This window comes from Semicossyphus pulcher, unplaced genomic scaffold, assembly GCF_022749685.1.
Source record: "Semicossyphus pulcher isolate SPU_LCO1_2020_fin unplaced genomic scaffold, fSemPul1.0.p SCAF_15, whole genome shotgun sequence".
Taxonomy (NCBI): Eukaryota; Metazoa; Chordata; class Actinopteri; order Labriformes; family Labridae; genus Semicossyphus; species Semicossyphus pulcher.
Window position 1 is genome coordinate 14,748,065 of NW_027211659.1, and position 27,065 is coordinate 14,775,129.

At 42.9% G+C, this 27,065-nt stretch overlaps 1 protein-coding gene across 7 annotated transcripts in view; it reads right to left on the reverse strand.

Annotated features, from left to right (window-relative positions):
* Positions 1 to 27,065, reverse strand: part of fmnl2a (formin-like 2a) — a 56,558-nt gene that overhangs the window by 26,571 nt on the left and 2,922 nt on the right. For all 7 annotated transcript variants that reach the window (XM_069662789.1, XM_069662785.1, XM_069662786.1 and 4 more), the window contains exons 2-4: positions 12,482 to 12,565; positions 7,521 to 7,601; positions 2,227 to 2,303 (exon numbers count right to left, since the gene is read on the reverse strand). In XM_069662789.1, the coding sequence (XP_069518890.1) occupies positions 2,227 to 2,303; positions 7,521 to 7,601; positions 12,482 to 12,565 (242 nt within the window). The remainder of the gene's footprint in view (positions 1 to 2,226; positions 2,304 to 7,520; positions 7,602 to 12,481; positions 12,566 to 27,065) is intronic.

Consider the following 27,065-nt stretch of genomic DNA (forward strand, 5'->3'; position numbering starts at 1 on the left):
TCAAGTGCCGTGCATCAAACAAGGTATACACACATTCATACACAGAAAGGACAAGTTATTTGTCTGTTTCAGAATCTAAGTACATTAAATAACAGACAAACTAACTCTACTGTGAAGTCATTAACCTCCGTTATTCTTGGAAAACATGGTAATCATTTATTCTAGAGCATTGGACTTCTATAACTATATTCTACAGCAAGAGATAATCTTTTTTATTCCAAAGATTGTAAATACCTTTGTTGTTTGTCATGTAGCATTGATGGCATTAATAGCAGTTTGGTTGGAGACTGTGTGTTATGCTCGTAGATTAAAATGTACCCTTTAGCAGCTAACATCAAACAGGTATGAGGAGCGAGCAATAAACGGTTGTAAAATCACTTTGTTTTAAAGCTCCTGTGAGGAGTTTTTTGCTGGTTATGAAACAGACTGAAATTAATTCTGATTTCAAACCAAACCACCACAAGACTGATTATTTCTATATTATTATTTTTAATGCCTGAAACCGCTGGAGGAGGGTAGGTGTCAGATGAAGCGATTAACTGCATGCTGCCTTTGTTTACATTTTCCAGTGCAAAAATTTAAAGTGTGATATTTATGACTGTTGAAGGAAGCAGGATGAGATTTTTTGTTTAAAACCACCACTTAAACTGACAATCTTGAAGATGTCAGTTTTGTTCTCTTGAGCGCCCCTAATGGCGATATATGGTAATTATGGGAGTACACTTCCCAATTTAACCAGACATCCAAGCTTGGCTCCCTTTGTTACAGTTGTAACTCTGGATTTTTCTCGCTGACGGTCGCTTTCCTTTTACGACTGTTTGCCTTCATCTGAGCGTCGAATTTGTTCCTTTTTCTTTGGATTTTTACTAATTTTTGAAGTTGTATCTGTAGTCATCCATCTTTTCTTTGTTTGTTCAGCCATAGTAGATTACTGTCACTAACTGGGAGTCGCTTGTGATTTTTTCCGTGAATGTCACCACAGACACCCAGTCCATAATACTGCAAATGCAGAGGCTTTCATCAGTGGGCCATAGGCTCACTCACCTTTGTCCTACTTCAGTCAGCAATAGATAGTGACTTAACAGACATTTATTTACATGAAAATCTTTGAGACTGTTACTTTAAGCATGTACAGGGAAAATCAGCTTTGTCCACAGGGGGCGCCAAAATCAACACAAACCAAAAGTTCCTCACAGCAGCTTTAACTGTACACATTCAGATTTTTAATTTCTAAACTTTACATCTTTGGCCCAAAACCAATGCTGACTCACATGACATCACCGGATCAGCATTGTATCAAGATTTGCAAACAGACTTTGGTATAGAGTTCCCCTTTGATGTCGCTATTTTGTCTTGTGTCTTACTGCGTTAATTAAGAACTTTGAGGTTTTGGAAGCATTTCATTTTAATTTATTTAACTTAGGTTAATTAACTGGTATGAGGGAGCAGTTAAAGTGCAACAATTAGAAAAGTAAATGAATGATATATGATTTACATTCGTACATTAACTGTACTGCAGGGGGGGTTTTTCTCCATCAAATAAAATCAAATCATTTTATCTGTCTTCATGCGGTGTCTTTGTTCTTAGAAGTTTGAGTGATAAATGAGGCCACTGTATCCTACAGATCCCAGAGTGCATTAGGCCTCATTAGTAATGCGGGGCAATCCATCACAGTCTCTAACTATCAGGGTCTGTAATCACCGAGACAGGCCCTGTGATCCACAGAAAGACAAAACACTGAGGACGTTGTGTGACGCTCATTGAGATATTGATCTTTGCTCGAGGATGACTGTACAACACTGAATCAATATCAGCTGCAGCAGGTTGAGGCTTGTTATCCTGGAATACCTGGATCTACCCATGAATGCTTCAATTGTGAAATCCTCATTTCTTTATGGACAATAAAACATCTTAGGGAGGGCAGACTGATGTATTAAGTTATGCTGCAAGAGAAATGTGTTTTCGTTGCAGAGGTAGTTCATGTGTCGGCCGCCCGAAACAATCAATGGATTCATCTTTTCTGCATCGCCACATGGCTTTCTGTGTAATATTAGGCTACGGCGCTGAGATGAATGGGGGATGGTGGTGGTGGAGGTGGTTAGTATCAACGTCTGCGTCTCCGGGTGTCTGGAATGTCAGACTTTTTCCCCGCTGAATCTAATATAACCAGGTCCGGGACATTCAACACTACACAAGCCTCACACACAATCCTGCCAGTGACTCACCCTATGTGATTGGTCCGTAACGAAATTTCCAGTTCTCTCAGGACTTGGGTGGACTCCTGAACTCTCCGTCTGAATTTCTGAGGGAGGAAAAAGAAGAGGAGGGGGAGTTAATATTTCATCGTGCCTCTAGATCTGTAAATCATCAAGTGGTAGTGTGGGGATGTTTTGGCTGGAAAGACATTTTTCTGACTGAAAGGTCAGACAGAGAGACATGGATGCAACCACAGTGACATTTAAATGTGAAAGCAGACAAGCCGTGTGCTGATTACAAAATAAAATGTTCTCATAGGAGTGTTTGCTAAGCCTTTTACTTGCCAGTAACCATTCAGCAGGCTAAAAGAGAAGCTGACTCACTGGAAACTGTGAATATGGAACAGTTCCTGTTATCTTGTTTGCTCACATTGGTCCTTTATTTAGAAGTAATCCCTCCAGTAGCACCGTGACAATATCACCTAACTGGTTACCTTTCAAGATCTACCAGGACACCCAGCAGCCACACACAAACACACATCTACAAAGAAGCACACATTCTCCGTGCTGTTACTGTGGCTACCGCCGTGAAAGAGAAGTGTGTGAGCGACGGGCATGGAGGTATGAGCTGCCACTTATTAAAACAGAAAACAAGAGAACAGAGAGAACGTGTGCGGGTCCCTCTTTGATTTCGTCCCCTGACAGGAGGTGAGCTGCAAACCCAAACACAAAAAGGGCCCTCCAGGCCGTTACACAACCAGCAAAGAGACAAAAGCAGAGAGTGACCAGTGGTGATCAAACAGGAGGGGGAATCCCTGATGAGAGGGAGCGAAAGTGTTGCATCAGAAGAGAGGAGAAGTAAACATTCAGCTTTTAATACTTCACTGTCGTGGGTCGTTGCAGTTTGTCATACAGGATTTATGGCATGGTTAATTTTGGAGCTACAGGAAGTTGTTGTCATAAAAAAATGGGTTATAACAATTTCAAAGGGAAAAAATATTCACTGTCATTTCAAATGATCATAAATTCTACGGTCAAACTTTCTTTAACAAGTTTTTTTTGTTTTTAAGGAACTTTTTTCAGGGATTGAAAGTCGTTTTTCAAGCACAAATACACAAAGATGTAGAGCCACAGCGTCGTAAATGTGGGAATTTGCTGCTTGGTCCGACAAAACACGACATCTGAAGGTGTAATCTTAGACTCTGGAAAAACAGGAGACATTTTTCCTTGTTAAATTACATTTTATAGACCAAATTATTAAACCAAGAAATTGTCGGATGAGTCAACGATGAAAATAAACCCTTCATCTCTAACGATGACCTCCACTGTTTTGCATTGTACAATAAAATGAAAGGGTTTTTTTTAGCATTGTTAAGAGGGTTTCTGAACTTTTTTAAAAAAAGAAAAGAAAAGAGAAGAAGAACTTATGAAGAGCAGAAGAGAAGAGAAGAAGAAAAGGGATCCATCCAGGGTTGGAGGGCCGGGTCACTTTCCATGATGTGTAAGTATCAGGGAGGAAACAGAGCTCAGCCCTGTGTTAACCTATTATTAACATCCACAGAGGAGAGAGCTGTTCCCAGAACTCGTCTCTCTCTCTCTCTCTCTCTCTCTCTCTCTCTCTCTAGTCTATGTCTTTGGGCTTGGGCGGCGTGTTTGGCACTTGAGGAGATGAGAAACAGAGTGTTTTTATTAGGGAGGAGCCCTTTGTGTGTTTGTGTGGAAAGCAGAGCATATTTAGGGGTACTGCGCAGGCTCCCTGAGGCACCCCCCTCCCTCCTTCTCCTTCTTCTTCTCCCACCAAACGCCCTACACTCCACACTTTAAGTACTACCAGCTGCAACACAGAGAGAGCAGGAAGACAGAGGAGCCGACATTGGGGGGGGGGTGAAAGACGGCATGGAAGAGAAGGGAGAAGAAGAGGAGGAGAAAGGGAGGTAGCAGTGAAAGGGGAAAGTGAGATTGGAGAGACAGCATTAAAAGTGTGTGTGTGGGGGGGGGGGAGATTTTGGGGAGTGTGAGCTCACGAGGGGTCATCCTGGAAACAAATCAATGGCTGATACATTCTTGGGGACTAGTTGGACTGGAGCTCTTCCTCCTTGGCTGCCGATTGGCTGGGAGCTGCCCAGAGGAATGCACCGGAGCCTGCCTATGGAAAGCAGAGGCAATGACCTCCAGCTCTCTCACAGCCGCACAAAGTGGCAATTGTTTTGAGTTTGAAGAAAAGGGGGATGGAGCAGGAATGTAGAAAGAAGCCCATAACTCTCTCTTCTCCTCTGTGCTCTCTTGTGCTTCTTTTTTGTCTCTCGTTCTCTGTCCATCTCTTTCTCCCCCTCTACCCTCTCTCCATTATTAACTCTTCCTACTTCCCTCCCTCTCACCCTTCTCAATTTACTCCCTCATCCAATTCCTGTTTCCTTGTGTGCTTCATGATCAAGGCGAGGAATAGGCAGAGGAAGCAATTCAGGAAAAGGCTGATTTTCCAAAATCCAACGTGCCCTCAGCCCCTGAGACTAAACATAAAAAACAAGATGATTAATAAACAAAGAGAGGCTTGTGCAAGGCTCATCTAGATTGGTCTAATATAGACCCAACAACCATGCTGTGTAGTCTGTCTGAGGTCCTTCAGCCATTTCCCATTTCCAAATGTTTACACCCAGAGCTTTAAACATGGTCACCTCCTCCTCCAAATAATCACAGAATTTTGAAAATGTGTTTATTTGCTATTTTTAAAAGTTCTCTTATGTTTGTAAACTGAATATGAAACACAGATCTGGAGATGGTTAGCTTGGCTTTCCATAAAGTAAGAAAAACAGAAAGGAAACAGCTAGCTTAGGTCTTGGTTCAGCTAGCTATCTGCTAGCTCTTACAAAGCTAACATAACTTGTCTCCTTGCTGTAGCTTTATATTTACCTGACATGACAGTCGTGTCCATCTCATCTCTATCCTTCTATTTATCACATCCCAAAAACTTTCAATCACTCAAAAAAAAACACACACACACACACTTATATATATATATATATATATATATATATATATATATACTGTACATATAATGCAACCACCCTAAATCTCTTAAGTGCCTTGATCAGAAGCACCATCATCAGAATATGTAAAATCAGGGAAGAGGAATACTTTGGCTATTCAGTCAAAAGATTCAAACTAGCTGTCAACAAGTTTGCATCTCTAACCTTGACGCTATCGCTGCCCCAGCACATGCTTTAACCTTAAAAGTGTTTTGTCTTCTCTAACATGCGTCACTGTCCTCTTATTTCCTGACTTTATCAGATCTTCTATGTGTGTAATCTCTGAGGCATTATATCAAGCAACAGAAGCACAGGAGACAGGTGTCTCTGAGACCAGGGGTTACCATCCTTTTTTGTCTGATAAACTCCACACAGGCCTGTTAGATTAACTCAAGAAGCCCTTCATCGATGAACCATGATACAAATGTGTCCACTCGAAATAAATTTACATAGTATGTCATTACCTACTGTTACTGTTAGCTCACAAAACTAAACTGCTACTGTGAGTTCACTATACCAAACTTAACTTACTATACTTAACTGCTACTGTTAGCTCATAATACCAAACTGTTAGCTTACTATACTAAACTGCTACTGTTAGCTCATAATACCAAACTGTTAGCTTACTATACTAAACTGCTACTGTTAGCTCACCATACAAAATTCTACTGTTACATAAATATACGAAATTGCTAATGATAGCTCACTACACAAAACTGCTACTGTTAGCTCACTCTACAAAACTTAGCTCACTATACAAAACTGCTACTGTTAGCTCACTATACCAAACTGTTAGCTTACTATACTAATGTTAGCTCACTATACAAAACTGCTACTGCTAGCTTGCTTTAAGCTAGCAAACCTCCAACTGTTCTCTAATCTGAAAGCTACTTTGAGCTGTCTATTTAAATCCTGTATCCATAACTTCATTTTTTTTCACAATTGTTCCATTAGGCCTACTTTTCCAGAAATTAACATTTTCCACTGTTGACTTTGAGCTAAATTTCTAAATAAACTGTTTATTTAAACCGCTTATCCTTGACTATACTTTTACCATTAATCTATTCCTTGTAGCTCTTTGTTCCAACAGAATTTCAATTACTATTTTAGCCATTAAGTAATTACCTTTAGCTAATGACTCAACTTCTCTAGGGGCTTCTGAGCTGTACTTTCATACTGCAACACACAGTGTCCTGGTGTTATAAGTGACAAAATATGTGAAAAAGCTTTTTAAATAAGTAAAGCTACTCCACAAGCTACTTAAAAACTGCAGGATTCCCGACTGAGGTAACATAACTTGTGAATCACTGTCCTGCATCAATAATGTAGGGCTGAACCATCTCTCACACACAAGCTTTACTGTATCTTTCCACTTTTTTATCAAATCAAGCGAGAGGAATGTAATTCAACTACTCTGTGTTTATGTGCGTCTATGAGCCAGTGTTTTTCTCTTTTTGCAGCAGTCATTAAAGCTCTATTCATGCTGCTCTAGCTGCCTTATTGTGATGTAAAATTTTAACTCCAGTCACTGCAAATTGAATTATTCAGCAATTTGTTGTTATTCTGGCAGAGTCTATTGGTTAATTTGGTTATCACAGAGGCCGGGCTCCCAGCACTCCCCCCCCCCCTACAGCTCTTGCTCACCGAAGCCAAAAAGACTTTATTTTGGCAGAGCCTGAGAGCTGGCTGATACATCGCTTCATGGAGCCCCCTCCTCTTACTCCCCTCTCCTCTGTTCCAAGCAGCCAGGGAAACATTCAGAGCTGGCAGCTTAGATGACATAAGACCATTTTTATCATGTGGCTACATCACTTCTGATGTCTCCTGTAAGCTTCTGCAATGCTGCAAGGCAATGTTTTTGCAGCAATTAGTAGACTACATCCCTCTCTTTTACTGTCTTCCACACTCGTCTGCCTTTAAGTGAGTGGTATTGTGTTTTTTATTTCAGTTTCTCTCTTCACAGAGAGGTCAAAGCAGGCCGTCAGCCTCCGGACAGCACCACTAGGGTTTGGTAAGGATTCAATTTCTTGCTTAATGACGCTTCAGCTGGACAGAGGTTTCTCGAGCCTGGGCGTTCCACATAAACAACTGTCTCCTTTCTCACCGACTCACACTGCTGACTGTTTTGTAGCTAAAAATCCCAAGCTGTCTACTTCAGAGGACCCTGTGTGCAATCTTTCCTCTGCTGTAGTAGGGATATCCTGGACAAGAGATAGAGGGTCAGAGGGGTAGGAAAAGCTGCAGCAGTGGAAGAGCCAGATCGGGGGAACAGGATAGCATGTTAGTGAGGGCGCTCACCTTTCTCGTGACTGCGGGGTCGAGATAACTCCTCAGCTTTTGGAGGTACGTGTGAGGCGGGTTTTTCACTTGGAATCGCTCCTGTCAAAAATAGGAAAACAAAAGGGTGAGATGAGCAAAAGGAAAGGAAACCAAGACCAGAGCAAAAAGAACATTTGATAACTTGTTTTTTTTTTTGTTGCTTTAATTTCAGGCAGTTTTTATGTCATTCTAAAACACTGTTGCAGACACTGAAGCCATCAGATTGAAACTGATCAGGCGTGGAGCAAACCGTCATGAGGCATCCTTCAATTGACGGGAACCCTGGATTATGTACTTTGAAACGGCAAAAGAAAAACGACAATAACAATAATTCCTCCATTCAGAAACTGCTAAAGTGGATATAAGGAGCCTTAGTATGAGGTCACATGTGCACATCGTGCACTTTAATAATGGTTTGTGTACGGACAAGTTGAACTGCACACAGAATGTCTATAAGAGGAGGAGTTTGAGTCCTTATATTCCCATTCTTTTATCAGCAATATACTGAAGCTTAGCAGTGTTTTCTGCATGCGTACAAGTGTAGATGAGAGCAGGAAGGTAATGGACTCTTCATATACACGGTCACAGACTGATACCACTGAACAGGGCGACTGTGACTGTTTAAGCTTTTAAGCCTGCGGAGGTTAAAAGAGATCTTGCTATTATTGATTCGTTTTAATGTGTTATAAAAGCATTACCTGCCTGGGGATCGTAACCAAACGAGTATGGCTGCGTGCCTACATGTCTTAAGTTCAGCCAGGAACAGGTTTTAGGTCAAATCCCTCACCGTTGTGCTCTAAATATAAATACAAGAGATTAGTGTTGGATTTGGATCAGTGCGCTGAGCGGGAAACGGTATTTGGATCAGGCTGAGAGTCACACCACCGCATCATGGAGTGGTTCTGTTTAGTGATTTACCACATTGCATTAGAGAATATGAGACTAAAGAGCCCGTCAGGGAGGAAATATACTCTTAATATAATGTGGGTAAAGATGGTGGAGACATTTCCTCACTTTAGCAATTAGCTAGGACAACTGAAATGCGTTGAAAATGTGTAAGAAGCCGAGTCTGCATGTTGTTGATTTGTTCCTCATGGGAAAATTTCAAGCACAGAAGGAAGTCATACATTTATTAATCAGCCATAGAAGAGCTGCAAATCCCAATTGCAAGGGTTAGGTCTATATTTTTTTTTTGAGTCATTGCATTTTTCCACATATTTGCAGTGTTTCATGTAAGAGGTAGGCCTCCTAACCTCAAAATTTTAACTCTTTATTAAAATAAGACATAACCCTTCAAAGGGATCACGATACAGCGATTCTGTGATGTATTGCAAGACAATCATACATCGCAACTTGATAACTCTTTAGCCAATTAATTTTCGTTCAGGGTTACCCTATTTCTTGTCATAAGTAGGGATGCACGATATTGGATTTTTTTGCCGATATCCGATATGCGGATATTTTACAACTCATTTAGCCGATTACCAATACCGATACCGATATTTTTTTCCCGCACACCTTATTGCAATCATCAACTCTCTTCTGTATTGGAATTAGCGTACAGTATAATGGTGATACTCTTATCACATTTGTTACAACGGTCGGGGTGACGGGTCTTGAGATGGTTAATCAAGTTTGTAGTGTTGAAAGACTTTGCCTCGGCTCCTCCTCCCATCACCGAAGCTGAGCAGTCATTGCAAATAGCAGTTTTGCTTTCTATTTCGGACACTTTGAAAAACTTCCACACCACGGACATTTTGGCTTCTAACTCTCTCATGCTGCAGGTAGACACATGTGATGTCATCACGCTGCGCCGCGCAGGTCTTCCTCGCGCCGGGGACATTGCGCCGAGGTCTGGCATTTAATCAAGTATGCAGCAGCCCATTATTTTATCGGTTGTTTATATCGGCGGATATCGGCGTGTTGGCCGATACCGATAACGTGCCAATAATATCGCGCATCCCTAGTCATAAGCTTCACCGTGGGCAGTCATGAAGTAGTGACACTGAGTCAAAATCGCAGGTATCTGTTTAGAGCGCTGTATATTTGTTAATTAGAAATTTTGACGCTAGCCTATCGATAACTGTATTGCACGAGTCAGGATGACAATATATTGCCGTATCGATATTTTGTCCCACCCCTAATCCAAACCCACATTGCTCAGACATCCAAACCAGCCAGAAGGAGTTGCATATGCAGCAGCAGGGACATGATCCTTCAACCCCTTCCCACAAACATGCAGCTAGTTGTACTCACAAGATTAAGCTAATTAAAAGGTTGCTAACTGGAAATTGAGCCCAGGCTGTCTGCAAGTGTAGGTGACAGTTTTTGAAAATGTTCATGCAATTTGGTGTGGGAAAGAAAAGGATGGATCACATATTGTGAATGTGTTCCCATCATTGTGCTGCCCTCAGTCTGTCTGTACAGATACCGATGTTAGATCACATTTCTGGTCCGTGCTGTATTATCAGCAACATCACATTTCTCCCTGCCAGAGTGAGCCTGTCTCACAAAAACAGGAAAGACGTGCGGAAAGAGAGCTGGCTCTGATGGACACAGCTGACGGCAACAGGCAGACAGACACGCTCGGCGAGTTATCTGCGAGTCTGCAAAATAATAAATGATTTGGCAAGCACTGTATATATCCTGTTTCATGCAAAGAAATGTGAGGAATGGAAGGCAGGAAATATACATGAAGCAAGAGACTTTATCACGGAGAATATAAAAACAGGTTCTAACCAGCGCTATGACAGGTTTTGAGTTTGAACCTGAGAGTTTATTTAGACTTAACAGGGGGAATCAACACGAAAGTGGGCCTGTTTAGGGTGCTTACAAGTGCATAAAAACCTATCTAGATGGACAACTTCAGTAAAGAAACATGTTAGGTTGGAAAAAGCTCAGGGATTGCAGAGAATTCTGTGAAATCATCACATCCCTTTCTTTGTACCCTGGATATCCTAACCTTTGCATCCTCCATATTTCATAAATCCTCATAATTGCCCGGAAAATGTTTAATATTTCAACCTCTGGTGGCGTTCGCAGGGCCTGTTTTTCAAAGGGGATGTACCTGTCATCTCTGCCTCTCTGCCTCCCTCCATCACTGTTGCCATGGTTACATAAAGAGATTCACTGTAGCTATGACACAGAAAATACTTTACTCCCAGAGGTGCCCGGGCTGTCATGGGTATAGGCTTGTTTGGAAAAGAAGAGGAGAGGAATAAATACATAGGAGGACTAGTTTAGTGATATCTTTTTTAGGTCTGGAAAAATAGACTGAATATTAAGTTTTTGGCACTTTATCGACCAGCAAAGGATTTACGATGACTTTTCGTGAAGAAACTGAAAACCTACATTAGATAACAGTGTTTTCTAATCATGTGTAACACTGAGTTACTCGTACCAGTACACTTTTTGCATTTTGTTTTCTTTTCGTAAGAGAGAAAGTAAGTAGGAAATCAAGACTGGTCATCAAACAGTCTGCAGTGGTTTTGATAACCGCTTCACTTTCAATAAAAGGGAAACCAGCTATTTTCACTTTAGGTCTGACAGGGGAACATGGAGTCCACGCCAAACTGAAAGAGGATCTCCGACTGCTGATCAGCGGCCGTGTCGGCTGTCTCTGGCACCGATCCCTTCAGGGTCAGTGCCTATCAATACAGTTGGAGTGGGTGGGGGTCTTGATCTTGTCTCCGTTTTTCTCCTCTGCTTAAAGAGGCAGAAAAACTCTCTGGCACCGGGGTTGCGGGCTGAGTGGAGCACTCAGACCACAGCTCGCTGAACAACGTGCACCCTCTGTTATTTCCTACATGCAGCACTGACACCAATAACAGGCTGAGTTCTTTAACTGGATAACTGGTGTTTGCTCCCTGCCGCGACACTTAACCCACTTGACCAGGGAAGCCGAGGCCGTGAGTAAAGACCTGGGACAGGCTTACGGGATAAAGGCGGGGCGATGGAGCATGGGAACTGTGGTCACGACATGCAGTGCGACAGACCTGCAGGATTCAGTCGGTAAAAGTAAAGACAGAAGGTACAGTCACTTTACTTTGTCAAAAACTGTTGTTGATGACAGAAATAAATCAATTTAAAGAATACAGCTGTGCACCTGTGCTTAATTAGACCTACTATGGAGAGCTTTTTACTGGTAATGAAACAGTCTCATTGAATACTTATGCCTGTATATGACCTACAAACACAAACCAGGCCATCAGGAAACGGACTAAATCTTTTACAGGTATTTTGAATGCCTTTCACCGCTGTCCCCAGGTCAGTTTCCCACCAAGGGATTTACAATATGCAGACTGAAAGACCCTTTGTTTACATTTTCATCGGCTATTTTTCACAGTAAGCTGTATGTTAGCTCTCTGCTGATCCTGTCCTGAAAAATCTCCTGCTTCTCTCTTATTAGCTACCCCCTTCCCCATCGAAATTAGCGCGTTGACGCTGGTTTTTCAGACCCGGAAAGACCTGCTTATAGATGCTGATTGTCTCTTTTCCCATTGCCAGTGGAGTATACTCCTTTCAGTCTCTTTTCTGCTGTGTCAGCATCCAACTCGGCACCGACAAATATGGAACCATGTTCAAGGGCTGCTGGGACGGAGACGGGTGGGATTTGTGGCTGAGATGACAAGGAGTCGCAGAAGTTACAGACAGAGCATAGCATGACGCCGGAAGGGGGGCGGAGATTATCGTGTCGGCACAGGTATTGTGTTCCTATCAATGCAGATCGGAGCGGAGGCTTTAATTACCCGGGTCTACTGCAGACTCATTTGACCCGGGTCTGAATGCCAATTATAGCCTTTCCCACTAAGCAAAAAAGCCGGGTGTTAGTGGGGGTTTTTGACCTGTGGGAAAGGGGCTTAAAACTGAACTGTCCACAGGGGTCTCACAAGGCTTGGAAACTACGTCACATATCATGCACACGAGTGACTGATGCCCACCTGATCACAGATGAGCTCCCACTTCTTCTCGTTGTCGTACTGCCGTAAGAGTCGCGCTTTGTCTGGAGGAAGATTCATGGAGTTCTGAAAGAGAGAGAAAAGTCAGAGTTAACTGGATGCAAATAATACCATCATACCTTCAGTCACAGTTCCAGTAAAAACTGACATCCCAGATGTTGTGTTTTATTATTGGTAAAATCCATGTGCCTTTACACTTTGTTACCAGGCGTAAAGACAGAACTGACCCTCCCCTTTTTTTCTGTCAGTATCTTAACACACCATTTCCACTCACTATATTAACATCCAAAAGCCATATTTGATAATAGTAAGCCAGGTTACTGCACTTTGATCCACAACAAGGCTCTCTCTATTTGACCACTATTCCCAAGTTGGATGGAGTAGATGACAAAAGAGTAGCATTAGCCAATGTGTGGCGTGATGGCGTAGCAAGGGAAAGGTCGACTAAAAAGTATTTAGTATTTAAGATTAGAAGCTAATCTTAAGCTAAATCTACAATTTCAACAGAAGTGAAGTGAAGTGTGATGAGAATGTATAAACAAACATACAAAAAGTGTTTGCACATGCTCTACAGCATCTTTGGTTGGGGAAGTCAAGATACAAGACGAATGCCAACCTACTTTTTACTCTATTTTTATATTTCTTGGGGTTCTTCTTCAGTAGGCGACAGTACAAATGAAAAAGGGAACATGGCTAGACATGCAAGAAGTATTTAAGGGATGCTACAGAGCAGCCTTTTTCTGGTTTAAACTGAAACCTCACATACAGAGCAATTAGAAGACATCATAAAATACTGGGGACAAAGTCCTGTTGTGTCGTAAATCAGTAAAACGAAGCCGACAAACCCTGTTTATAGGAGCACTAATTTTAGTGTAAAGAAACATGTTACAATATAATGAAGGAAATTAGATCATTAATTTTCAGGCTATATCAGCACCAACAGAATTCAAACACACATTTATTGCAGCATAACGTCATACTTTCCATTTCCTCCAACATGGTTAGCAAATGTTTAACTAATGACAATACCCAGAAATATCTGCCATGCAAAGTGCTGCAGAGGAGCAGCTGAGAAAAAGAGGTCCTTAATGAGAGCGAGGTTATAACGCTGAGGCAGAGAAGAGAAACATCTAAGCTCGGTTTCCGAGTCCATGCTTTGAATTTGAAGAACGAGGTCGACTGAGCTTGACCCCGCCACAATAAAACTGCACCAATAAACGGACCACACAATCCAGACACCGCACTGAGGGCGAGAGAGAGAGAGAGTGGGCAAGCAAGTGAAAGTAAAAGAGGACACATCCATCCCTCATTCTCCGTACTGGAATAAACAAGATTCCGGGTGATTTCCTGAGAAGTGGGTGTTGTTCAGGACACAATAATCTGACACATGTGTTTGTCAGAATAGCCCCGATCATCCAAAAGCCGGTTACACAACTCCTTTTTCTTTATCCTGTAGTCTTAAATTTGGCTCCATTTCACACGCATGATTCACTCCGCGCCCCTTGTGAATTGGAAAAGATGGAAACAGTTAACAGCACTTAATTGTCCCACCTACACCATGTGGAGAGCAGAACATCCAAACATGTCAGCAGAAATTTACAATTCAACCGTGCGACCCAGCTGGAGATTCATCAGCTTTTGCAAACATAGTATGTGTGTGTGCTCCTCCTCATAGACAGCCTTTGTATTAAAGAAGCCAAACCCGAACCATTAAGTTATAAAGGATAATACTCCTGGTTCAGAGAATATTTTTCCGCTGCTAAGAATAGAAAATTGTGGCCATCATGGACCGCTCAGCTTGGGGTTCTTTTCCTCTTTTCATTCACCGGGTTGGATCATTTATCAGCGTGCGTTCAGAGCTCAGCCTCCACTTTTCCAGCGGAGCTCACGGGGGGGGGGGAGTGAGATGAAGATGGATGAGGAAAAAGCCTGGGATGCAGCCTATTTCCATGAGCGAGTAATACCAGGATGGAGTCAGACGCTGATCGAGTAGTCTGATCGCTGAGTGGCTTCAGACTTCAGAAATATTCTTTTCTTCAATATTGAATATTATAGTTTTGTCAGTTTGTTGGTTGCTGATCTGGGACTGTGAGCGCCCGCTCCTTTGTATTTAGTTTGTTAAAAAGTGTCCAGTCTGAATCAAACAACCATTCAGGGTTAGCTTTCCACATAACTAGCCAATCACAGCGACACACGCAGAGGTTGTGTCAGTCAGGAGCTACGGCAACTTCCGGTAAATTTTCTGTAGCTCCTCTGCCGACAACGATAGAGAAGAAGCAAAGAAGAAGGATGAGCTTGGAGGAGAAAAACGCTACAAAAGCCGCTTTCGCACTGCTCAAAAACCCACTAACACTCGCTAACACCCAGCTTTTTTGCTTAATGGGAAAGGACCTGGGTCAAATGACTCTGCAGTAGACCCGGGTAATTATCGCCTCGGCTCTCATCTGCAGATGATGGGAACACAATACCCGTGTCTAATCTCATACCCTAATGTTCCGTCTGTAACTTCTGTGACTCCTCGTCATCTCAGCTACAAATTCCGCCCGTCTCCGTCCAAGCAGCGCTCGAACATCGTTCCAAATTTGTCGGTGCCGAGTTTGATAAACAGACTGAATGAGTAATAGATACAATAAAGACCTAACCACGGTAACATCTTCCCTTTTTATTAACCCTGTTTCGGGCGCGTTTGAGACGTCAGACGGTGACGCAGCAGAAAAGAGACCAAAAAGAGTATACTTCACTGGCAATGGGAACACAGACAATCGGCATCTTTAAGCAGGTTTTCCCGGGTCTAAAAATTGGGGATGGGAAAGGGGTAAAAGAGAGCCCTAAATAAAAAGAGGGATCAGACGAGTGGGAGTGCAGAGGTTGCCCTGCTCCTTGAAAGGTAACGGTAGCTCTTACAATAACAGCTAACGGTCGCACTAAGCTCCAAAAACCTAGAGGTAAAAAGGTGGTCCAGGCGAATAATCATAACTATAATGATCACTTTAATAGTATTATTAACATAGTAGTAGTATGAACATTTTGCCAACAATAAAGTGTACTTATTGGAGTAAACAGCATCTCTCCTCTCTCTCTCTCTCTCCTTGCCTCGCCTCAGTGCTGCAGAGAGACACACCACATGCAACGGCTGCGCGGCACAAGCCAGTTGCAAAATGTGCGTGCATGTTTGGTGTAGCAGAGTAATACAGAGAGGTTCATGTTGCTTACTGCCACTTTAATTTAAAAGAGTGCATCTGCAGGAGGAAATCAATATAGAGATGTAGAGAAACCTGCACATGTTGTATCTTACTAAAAACTAATGTAAAGACAAACAACAGATTTATACAAATAGGTTTACTGATGAAAACAGAACACTACTTGATATTCATCATTATGTTCTGTACCTCCCATTACTTAAAACTAAACAGACACAAATGAAGCTCAATTGATTTCCTCCACAGGTGTGCAAACAAACCTGCAAGCTAAATTGAAATCCCAATTAAAAAGTCAAATCTGCTTTTATTTAACTCTTTAATCAGTTTAAACAACTGTTATGTTTTATTTGGTACGAACAGGTTGTAGCCGAGCGTTAGCAGGAAATGACATTAGTATTCAGCAGATGCTGCCGGCTGGCTGATTGCTGCTGTGCTGACTGCAGGGAATTCAAGTCAGAGAGGCTCTATTGATTCAGACAGGCTGCTAACCAGATGACTGGAGTTAGTACCCACTTTCCTTCCCTAAACACATTAAAATACAATTTGACACCTGAGTCGGCTGTCACATTCAGTGACAGAAAGCCGCTAGCTGTCTCATTTCACACACAGGCTTTTACTTCTGTATTCACTTATTTCTGCACCTCTGCCTTGTTGTGTTTGGATATTTGAGACGTGTTGGTGGTGTAGGTGCTGGGTGAAGCTCCTTCGCTGTGGGTGCTCTGAGCGGTGGGCGTCCTGCTTGGTAAGGCTCCAACTAAAGCAAAAGAGCCACTTCTACCAGCGTTCACTTCACCCCAACGCTAATGAGCTGTGACAGGCACTCAGCGAGCCGGGGTCGGGTTACCCTATGTCTACAGTCACACTGGTTGTACGTCTGCGTTATTAATGGGGTGATGTTGAGGAGGGTGTGGCAGCCTTTCACCAACACCTGCTGGAAGACCACCCTGATAAAAACACACACCTAAATATACCTCATTGGGAAATCTGATAGTAGTTAAAGAATAATATGACCCCCAGGTTTGACCCATTTGACCAGACAAACGGTGCTAAGTCCAAAAATATCCTAGAGTACTTCACCCAAAAAGCAAAGCACGGGTGTTTCAAGGAAGGGAACCACTGATATGAAGTATGAAGATGAAGTTAACAAGCAACAAAATTCAAGAACACCTGTGCACCAAGCAGCAACAAAACATGTTTTAAACAATAATGAAGCTTGAGAAACTCCCTCCAGACGGCAACAATGTTGGGTTTAAGCGCTCCTCCAACATGTCTGGCCTCATGTCGCACTGCCAAACGAAGAAATCATCTCCAGAGCAGCTGTCCCACATCTGTCCTGAGAGTTAGTAAATTCCATCACAAACACTTGGAGGAGCTGAAGCTGTGAGATTTGGCTCAAACGCATCAGCACAGTTTCTCATTGCAAAGAACCAGCACTCTGGAGTCTGGATAGAGCTAAACAATACAACTTAAAGTCTAAATTATGACGACATAATTAGGTTAGTTGTGTCTATTTGATCAATACTTTCTCTGCCACATCAATAAGGTTTATTTTCCAGCTTTTACATTGGATAACCTCTTGTTTTGCACTCATGGCTTTCATTTGGGGACTCTATGAATGCATGGCAACCAGAAAAGACTCTATAAAATATAGATAAGCCATATCTTAAGCAAAGACTGCTTATTATCACAAAGACACCAGGTCAAACAAGGTGCTGCATATCTTAAAAGGCATGGATAAAAGCTAAAGCCTGCATGGTTTAAAGGCATTCAAAGGGCTGTGTATTGGCAAGAATGTGGCATATAATACATTTGATGGTACAGGGGTTACACTAAATGTTACATTCACCCTTCCACGCACTCATTCATACACTGTTGGCAGAGGCTGCTATGCAACGTACCAATCTCCAGTCTGGATCCAACCACTCACAATCATTCATACGCCAACGGCCTTTCGGGCGTAGCCAGCGGTTAGCCAGCAGTAGGCAAGAGTAGCCATCAACATCGGTTAGCGTCTGGCCCAAGGACACTTCAACATGAAAACTGAAGGTGCTTGGGATTGAACCGCCAACAAATTGGGAGATGGCCGATTCTTCCACTGAGCCACAGCCACCCCAAGTGAATCCTATTTCTGAATTAAACTCAGTATAAAGAACACCATGATTTAAATATCTCAGTTAAAAATGTGAGATAACGTGATATGGTAAATTATGCTGGAAAAGTAAACACCTTGTTGCTGCATTTACTAATGTTTGTCAAGCAACGGCAACCCAGTTCGTCATGGGAGATGCCCTGAAGAGATATTTCACATCGCTCCAGCCACAGCAGAGCACATCAGAGGACTGTGTGTCCAGTTCAGCATCTGAAATGATTCTCGGGTGACTCAGAGAATGAAAAAGAACAATAAGAATGGTCACACAGCCCACCCATCAGTGTGGACTGTTGAGGTTTGGATCCCAGGTCAGGGCGGTTACCTTCTGCTTTGAGCTCAACTTTCACCGTTGCTACTGAAACCAAAATACGTCAATGTTTCACCAACATCAGGACACACGGCTTAGAAACCTTGACTGAACTTATTAGTGTCCACGTATCCTCTCATTAGGCAGCTTGAGTCACAAAAAGAGTAAAAATAGACAACTGGCTTTAAGCTCGCCAACCACCCACCACCTTCCAGGAGGTCTGCGGAGGCACAGCTGGCTACAAAAGCAAACACAGGTTCCACATGAAGGGCCTGCTTTAGTTTCTGTTGCTGTGGGAAAACGAAGACTTTGTTAACAAACCTGAGAAGCTGACCATTTGAACGGGAATGAGTTTAAAATAGAATCAACAGAATCCTCGGTGTGACCGCTGGATCGTCAAGAGCCTGTATCATCCCTTTGCCTCACGTCTACAACGTGGAAAATGAGTACAACGGCATATTTAAAGGTTTGTTGGTTAAGTTACTGTGGTCCAAATTTATTGCAAAAGTCTTAAACAAGGTGAAATATCATCTAAACACACTGCCTGGATCAGCCATTTTCTCTTTCACCTTCTGGCTGATAAAAAAATTTAAGTTTTGGACGCTGCTTTTTCAGCCCGCAATAGTACACACAAAGAATGTCGCCTTATTTCTTCTTCCCCTCAGATCAGAAGAGGCCCTCTCACAAGAAACAATGGACAAATTCACCGTTGTTTGTTCTTCTGTATTTACGCGACAGGAGTAGAGATAGACCGATATGGTTTTTTCAGGGCCGATACCGATACCGATTATAAGTAGTCAAGGAGACGGATAACCGATATTTCAAGCCAATATTCCTTTGCAGTACAAGTGAAAATATTGGCGTAAAAATTTTGAATAATACAAACTCCAACACTTAACTTTGTTTAAATGCCTTTAAGCCTATGCATCAGAGCCAAAATAACCCAGTTTTAAATTGATCTCTTATCGGCCGTCGGATAAAAAAAAAAAAAAAAAAAAAAAAGTGTCAAAATGCAGAATATCGGCGCCGATAATCGGTCTATCCCTAGACAGGAGCCAGATCTGTGTCATAGCATCGCTCCGGAAAGGGGGCGGAGATTAGCTTGCCGATAATTACCCAGGTCTACTGCAGAGTCATTTGACCCGGGTCTGAATGCCGATTGTAGCCTTTCCCACTAAGCAAAAAAGCCGGGTGTTAGCAGGTTTTTTGACAAGTGGGAAAGCGGCTTGACACTATCCACCGTCTACTCTCTCAATAAAGGCATAAAAAGGCCAAGTAAGTATTATTCTGGCTGCCTTGTGTCTTCTGTTTACATCATCAGAAAACCACACTAAACATGTATGAACTGCTCCAGGAATCCAACTGTAGTAGTCAAAGTGGGCTGTGGTCTCTAATCCCCTGGAAAAAAAACTATGATACGATAGCTGTGCATTAACTGATGCTCCACATCCTGGCATCACTTCACTCTGAGTGTTGTCTCTAAGTGCTCTGCTACTTATAAGCAATTGATGCTGGAGTGCTCTCAATAGAATACAAGTAGGAAAGTTAGAAGTTATGGAGAGAGGAGTAAAGTGACAGTAAATGTGACGCTGTCCTAAAAACCAACCTGCTATTAGATGAAACTTTCTATAAGATAAAGTGACTGAAACATGGACATATTATTCACACTCAAAAGAGACTAAAATTGGGGAGTGTGCAGAGCAGCCTCCCCTCACGTATCTTTTCGGGCAGGGACTGATCCGTCCGTGGGGACTCGGCCTGTAATGTGTTCGCGAGACACACCCACACTCTCCTCTTTCTTCCGTCTCCACCTTTTTTCCTGCTAATGCACCACAACCACAAACAACTCCCATCATTCAGCGCAGGCGGTGTTGGATACTAATCATCAAAACAGCTCTTATAAGCACCATGACAGACACAATGTAACTAATGACCTCAACAGATTGCATCTCTTTCTGTTGTAAACACCCAGTTTGCATCATACAGAGCAATGTTCCGACCTCTGAGTTATTACTGTGCTTTAAAACCACTGGCTGTCTTTTTATATGAGTGTTACAAACCCCACACTACATGCCACAACAAGAAGAGCTCTGACTACATCAATTATTGACGACTAGTCGCAACAAATACTTTTAAAGTTGCTCAATACTCCGGAAATGAGGGGATGATGAGATGTTCTCGCCCTGTACTTGCTTCACTCGCGGCGTAGTTTTTTAAGGCTTTTACGCCGTTATAATGAAGTTGTAGGAGGTTGTGAAAAGAAAACAACTCCCCAGGTGTACAAATATGTGACAGACTGCACAACTTTCTGATTTTCCCCGCAGGGAAGTGAAGAAGCCTGCAGCTCAGACATATAAAATCACAATCTGTCACATTCATAGCGGAGGAATTGAGCCGTAAAGGGAGAAAGGAGTGGGTCGACCCCGAGGCATGCGCCATTCAAACCGAGCTGTCCTCCCCTCATTAGCGCCACGTGGATCTGTAATCCCTGGCGTTCTGTGAGGGCACAGGTGTCCCCTGTCTGTCCCCAGATTAGCTTTGTAATCCCCGGGACCCCCTGCTCCGGCTCAGCAGCCTCCTCCATCGAGACAGTGGAGTTTCATGTTTGCGAAGCTGCTCGCTGGAATGTCTCTGGACCAAATGGTGAGTTCAAATGTTTGAGCGTGGCCTCTCATTTTCCCCCCTTTTACAAGCACATTCCAATGAAATTCCATTCACTTAGCTCAGCGTGGTGCCCGTGTTATCTTACTGTATTTCAACCAACATCACATCCACCAACAGCGACGTCCATAGAGTGCAGCAGCTGCAAGAGGGAGGAGCCAAATTAAACTCTTCCTCTGCAAAATATAACACATTAATCTGTTCATCTTTTGCAGGACAAAAAGGCTGGTGCAAAGTTTACATTGTGGGAAATATCACGTTGGCTCGATACAGGAGGCTTTCATCCAAATACCGGAAACATTATGGAGACGCTTCGGAGCAGCAGGAAGTTGTCCAAATAAAACAAGTGATGCACGAACACAGAGGAGTTCCAGCCGGGCCAGATGTTGCGAGGTTGCGAAAGTGTCCGTACTGAGGTGGAGTCCATGTTCTTGTTGAAGTGAACAAAGCATCAGGAAAGCTTATCTGCAAGACAAACAAGGGCTCGCAGGACTGTAGCGCCATACAGTAAAATCATTGAAATGTGTGAGGTAAAAGTTTCTTAAGACAACGCCTGCATATAAAGTTTTGGTACTTTATTTGAGTGGGTGGCCGTGGGATGAACGTGAGATCACAAAAAAGGAGGCTGACTAATTAACTGATGCTGCTAAGTATAATCCTGCAGAGCTTTTAATCTGTCTTCTATTAACTACATCATCCCAGCACACTCATCTGCAAAGTTGCAGTATAAAGTATGTCTGCAAGTTTTAATGACTTCAATGTCATTACTCTCCACTTCTCAGAGATAAATTGATCCTTCTCTGCATCTGTTTCTGGTCATCTTCTTTTTGACCGAGCGTAGAATTAAACAACAAATAAAGTCTGATTGATTCCAGCCTCATCCTGCTGGAATCGTTCCTGTGATGCAATATGTCGACACCTCCTCCTGCACTGAGGCCGCAACCGAGAGACGGTCACTTTTAATCATTGCCCCTGAATGGAGGTGCACAATAAGACGCTCAGTCACTTCATTTAACGAGATGATTGATGCACTGTGAACTGAGTTTTACTGGAAATAAATACCCCTGTCTGCTGTGTTTGTACGTGGGGGGTCCAGAGAGAGAGACAGAGGGGCACGTCTTCTGTCCAATAAAGCCTGAAACAACAGACTGCTGCATTGTCTTTGGTCTGTGATGGGGCCTATATCAAACTCTGGCAAAGAGCGCTGACGGACATTCATATGCAACAGGACCTCCCATCCGGCTCTGCAGATGTTAATTCTGGCAAGTCGTTACCCGACAGAACCTGCCTTTTTGACTCTGGAAGCTTCAAAAGCAGCATATGTCCCAAGAAAACACTCGCGCAAAAAGCAAGGCTACATTAAAGTAAACTGTAATTCAGGACAAGTATGTTTTGAGGATGTGGTGTTAAACTGCGTGTTACAACTCCGTCTGCACACTTTGACATTTGGAGCCAAGAACACTGTGCATATTGTGCAAGCGTGTAAAAAGTCAAAAGATGGACGCCATGTGCTAAATACTCCAAAATGTCAGCTGATAGAGCATGAGTCCTCGCCTCAAAGATCCGCTTTATTCACTTCCAAAAAGCTGCATAATGGGGTTAAATGAGCCAACAGTTGAGATCATTATAATGACTCTGCAAGTCAGCCTTAAATCAAACTGTTGAACTCAGTAAATCTCAAGGCCTGAAAGAGATTCATAACAATATCAATGCCACAAGATAAAGCCGACCCTGACGCCACAACACAGCGGCAATTTGTCACGCTGACACCGACATTTGAAGGCTTTAGTGTTCTGTGTGTAAGATAAAGCTCAACACAGTGAACATCGACTAATTCTGAACAGTTAATAACAAAAACACCCACCATTGTGCGGCACTCTGGCCGAGCGATTTCGCTTCGAAAAGCGCAGCTGCCACCTTGGAGTCCGGACAGATTCTCCTCAGAGCAATGACTCTCCGGGTCTTTTGTGTGGCCCCTGTTGGACAACACTGGCGACTTTTTGTGACCAACAAGAAAGGACCGGGCCGGCCTTTTCCAGGCTGCATCATTTTACACCTGCTTCTTACGCAGGAAGACCTACAGCGACGATACTCAAGGCCAAGCACCAGGCTGCATTCAAGACTAAACCCCTGAATCCTGAGTGACGTCAAAAAGCTGCCAGGGAAGGTTCTTTCAGGAAAACTGTTTCTATTATCGCTTGAGTTTGTTGCAACAATTCAAAAAACATTTTAAGTCAACATCCTTTTGCTTGATCAGAACTCTCAGCCCTCTCTGCCACCCACGCAGCAGTGCAGAAAACCCAAACAACCCCGAACGTGCGGGTGTCAAAACTGAGCTGAGAGCAACAATACTGATTGAAGCCCCAGTGGTTTCAGCTCAGCGGAGTCTGCACAAAGCCAACAGACCTGTTCCCACATAATCAGCTGACCCTCTGCCAGCCAGGCAAGATGCCTCCAGGCTCCGCTTTGGGGTTTTGAGCAGCACATTATCGCTCGACGCCGCAGCGCCTCACATCCTCCCTCTGGAGAGGCTGCAAAAAAGCGGGCACACTGGCTGCCGGATCTCATCGCTCCCCGAGCTTTTCATGCTCAGCTCTGTTACGGCTAATTGGTGGGTGAGCGTCCCGGGGCTCCGACTCAGCAGAAACTCACATGCATGTGCGCACAAACGCACACACACACATATTTGGGAATGTGTGGTGGCCTCTCGCACACTGCCGGGTCTGGGTCCAGTGCCAGGCTCCGTCTTGGGCTCTCCACAGAATAAAGAGCAGCTCTGTTCAGCGGGCCGGCCGCACGGGATTCAGCCACTGTTCACCCTCTGCTCCTCAGACAATGCCCATTGTGCTGCTTTTTAATGAAGAAGAGTCGACGTGGAAAAACTTAGTCACTTCCTGGGTCCCATATAGTAACGTAGGAGATGAATCACAAGCTAACAGACAGTCTGTTTCTATGAAAGCGTGTGCATCTCTTTTTGCCACCCATTTCATTTGACTCGCTATAGTGATATTTACTTGTTGTGGCTAATTCTATCCTAGCAAAGACTTCACAGTACACACCCAGCAGACAGGAAGCAACATAAGCATCTTTGGAGTTAATTTTCTGATCACCTGACAAAGTCTCTCTCCTCTTGTAGCTCTGTTTTGGTTTCCTCCAACTCCAGAGAACAAGAGTGTTTCATAGATAGATGTTCACAAGCTAGGCACCAGCCTTATCAGTGTTTGATGCTGGTCAAGTATAATACAGTAGGATAATCAGAACATTTTAAGGCTGTCGGCCACTACTAAAAACAATGCTGATAAGAGAGAACCAAAACATTAAAGGAGCAGTTCACCCCTGGAAAAAGCCACTGTCAGTCAAAGCTGGTTTTCTCTGTAATCGATAGAAGCAATAATATTTTAAATTGGCTGTGGAGAAAGTTTTACAAACAGCTCGTGGTTTCACCCATTCTACATTCCTACAACACCCAGCGTGCATTGCGTCCCTCCCTCTGAAAGTAACGGCCCAGGGACAGACGCATGATAGCACTGAGGTGGAACTGGCCCTTTAAAGTTGTGGACCATTAAACCACGTAAACAGGCTAAAAGTCGACTGCAGCCAAGTGATATTCCTCAGTTGATTCATCAATACAAGAGAAACATTACAGCCTTTTGGTCCATTGTTTATATGAAAATGTTGCTTTAAATACTTATTAAATCTTCAGTTTGAAGTTCACCCAAATACTTCAAGGAATGGGTACAGGGAAAAAGCACAACTAGCTTGGACCTGTCAATGTAACAAATAAGCTTTCAGTTGAACATGAAGGCTGCTCATGTGATTAATCTGGGGAGTAGATTTCAGATGCAGGGCCCCAGCACAAATAACAGCAGCTCGGGGTGCTTCAGCAGCCTTCAAACAAAGCAGCTTAGATGTAATCTGTGCAGACTATTGAGAAGAGCAGCTACAACCACAGCTAAGCCTATAGTCCCCCATATGGCATTTAAACGAGTACGGGCTGTAAACTTCTCGGCCTCCCTGACAGCAGTCGTGATATTCGGCTAACGCTACGGCCCGGAGATTGAAGTGGATGCTACTCTGGATGTGGGCACAATCTAATTTGATGTCAACTCTGTGGTTAGCTGAGGCAGAGGAGCAGACATGAGGCTGAATTCCTGTAACACAGAGTCATTTTCCTGTGGTCCTCATACAGTACATGGGACTCAGATGTGATTGCAGTCGTTTCACATGCTTTCAGCCGGTATGCACTTAGACCAAGAGGAAAAATTGCCGCTTTGAAGCATTGCTTATACCCTCTAATGGTTGGCTAAATGACAGTGTTGGATTGATTATGCAATAAGAGCAGATTAAACTGATCTAACATGATGTTGATATGGCCAGCGATAAAGTAGTGGGATGTTAGTGTTGTGCTCTGCAGAGTAAACATAGCTTCTTCATGTCGACTCTTTGCTCCAATACTATAGCAACCACAGGAGAGGTGAAGGCACACATGCTACCCAGAGTCCTGGACGCATTACAGGAAAACATTAGCCCTTAAATCATTATGAACAGTAACAATTAGGAGATAAAAAGCAAAGAGCCGGCCTTAAATACTCAGCAAACCATTTACCGAAAATCTCCTGAAATTGCATCTTACACCTGCAAGGAAATCTACCCCACTTTATCATGTTAAACAATGAACATTTGGCTTTTACTCCACCTCACTTCACGGCCAAGGTCACATGTGAATTAGCCTCTCTTATCACGACCGAGGCCTTGCATTACAATTAGCCTCAGACTGTTTCTAAGATCGGCTCCAGGCTCCAGGGATTCACGAGACAGACTTCAATGGGAGCTTTTCATTTCGGAGAAAATGTCGACTCAGCCGGCAGGAAACCAGAAAGTGGCACTATAATAGTACGTAGCCTGATAACTGTTTGTGACTGGGGAAAATGAGTCAGTTACTGACTGGAAGTACTGATATGCATGCTGGCAAATGCTGGTTTGACACCACACACAAGCTTATCCAAGCACTTTTATTTGTATTTTATACGCAAACTTTAAACTGTGAAACCGACATTAAAATAAAACTCTAGCCTGTGTAAAAAGCACTTCCTACTGGGCACTTCTGTTTACTGTTTTTAGGCGACTGACAGCAAGCAGATGAATAAAGTGTATCTGTGTGTGTATTAAAAATCGTGAAGATTTGATAAAAAGTACCAATACCAGATTCTTCATTGAGTTTTTTTAACGTTTCATGTTTATGGGAATAAAACGTCTGATGAATTCTGGGTGCAAAACATAATGGCTTCTTTTATAGGGAACAAACAGACCCAATACCTCTAACTGTGACTGTGACTAGCAGAGCCTGACAGATACTGGATTTTTCGGGCCGATGCCAATTCAAAAAAATTCTGATATTGATATATCGACTGATATACAAAAAAAGAGATGGGCACTCTGCCAGCGATAAGGACGGTCATCATTTCCCATCATGCCTCAGTGCTGACTGAGTAGTTTGTTAAGTTGTGTCTGTTCAGAACATATGTTCTGCATATGGCATATGTTGGTAATTGTAATTTTTGTGCTGGTTTATAGTTGTAACCGCGAGTGAGGTGGCTGTTACATATATTGACTCCAGCTGTATTTTGTATATGGAGCTATGGGTCTTATTGTAAATAGACATAGTGACACTGTCTTACGCTTGTCCAGGCTACTTTTTTATGTTTTATATTCTGCAAGAGTTCGTTTATTAATATCAGAGTATATTGGAGGATATATTTGCAATTATCAATATATCTGCGATCCGATTTTATCGGCCAGTAAAATCGTCTGACCAATGAATCAGTCGGGCTCTAGTGATGAGTACACAAAAACTGTAAATTGGGATGGTTTAAGACACATCAACACTTTGGGTAGTGACTAAAATGAGTAGTAATGAATACTTTTATTTACCAAACATTTTTATTGAAAACACTGTAAGGTTTTTTCTGATCAGAAATAGGGGAAAAATTTGGCTTTTTTTAAACTGAAAAAAAGGAAGGCGCGTCGGCTTACACAATCGACAAAAGCCCTGGGACTATTAGGCTCTATGTAAAACCCTACAAGCAGCAGCATTTACACTGTATATTATGATACTCCTAAACTTGTAGAGCTGGTAATCTTATACGCTTCTTACAATGGGCTTTATTTTGTATGTGTGCTGCTTACACACGTGCGGTCTGCTCAGATGATGGAGGTCATGAGGCGACATATGAAAGGAGGCCTTCTGCA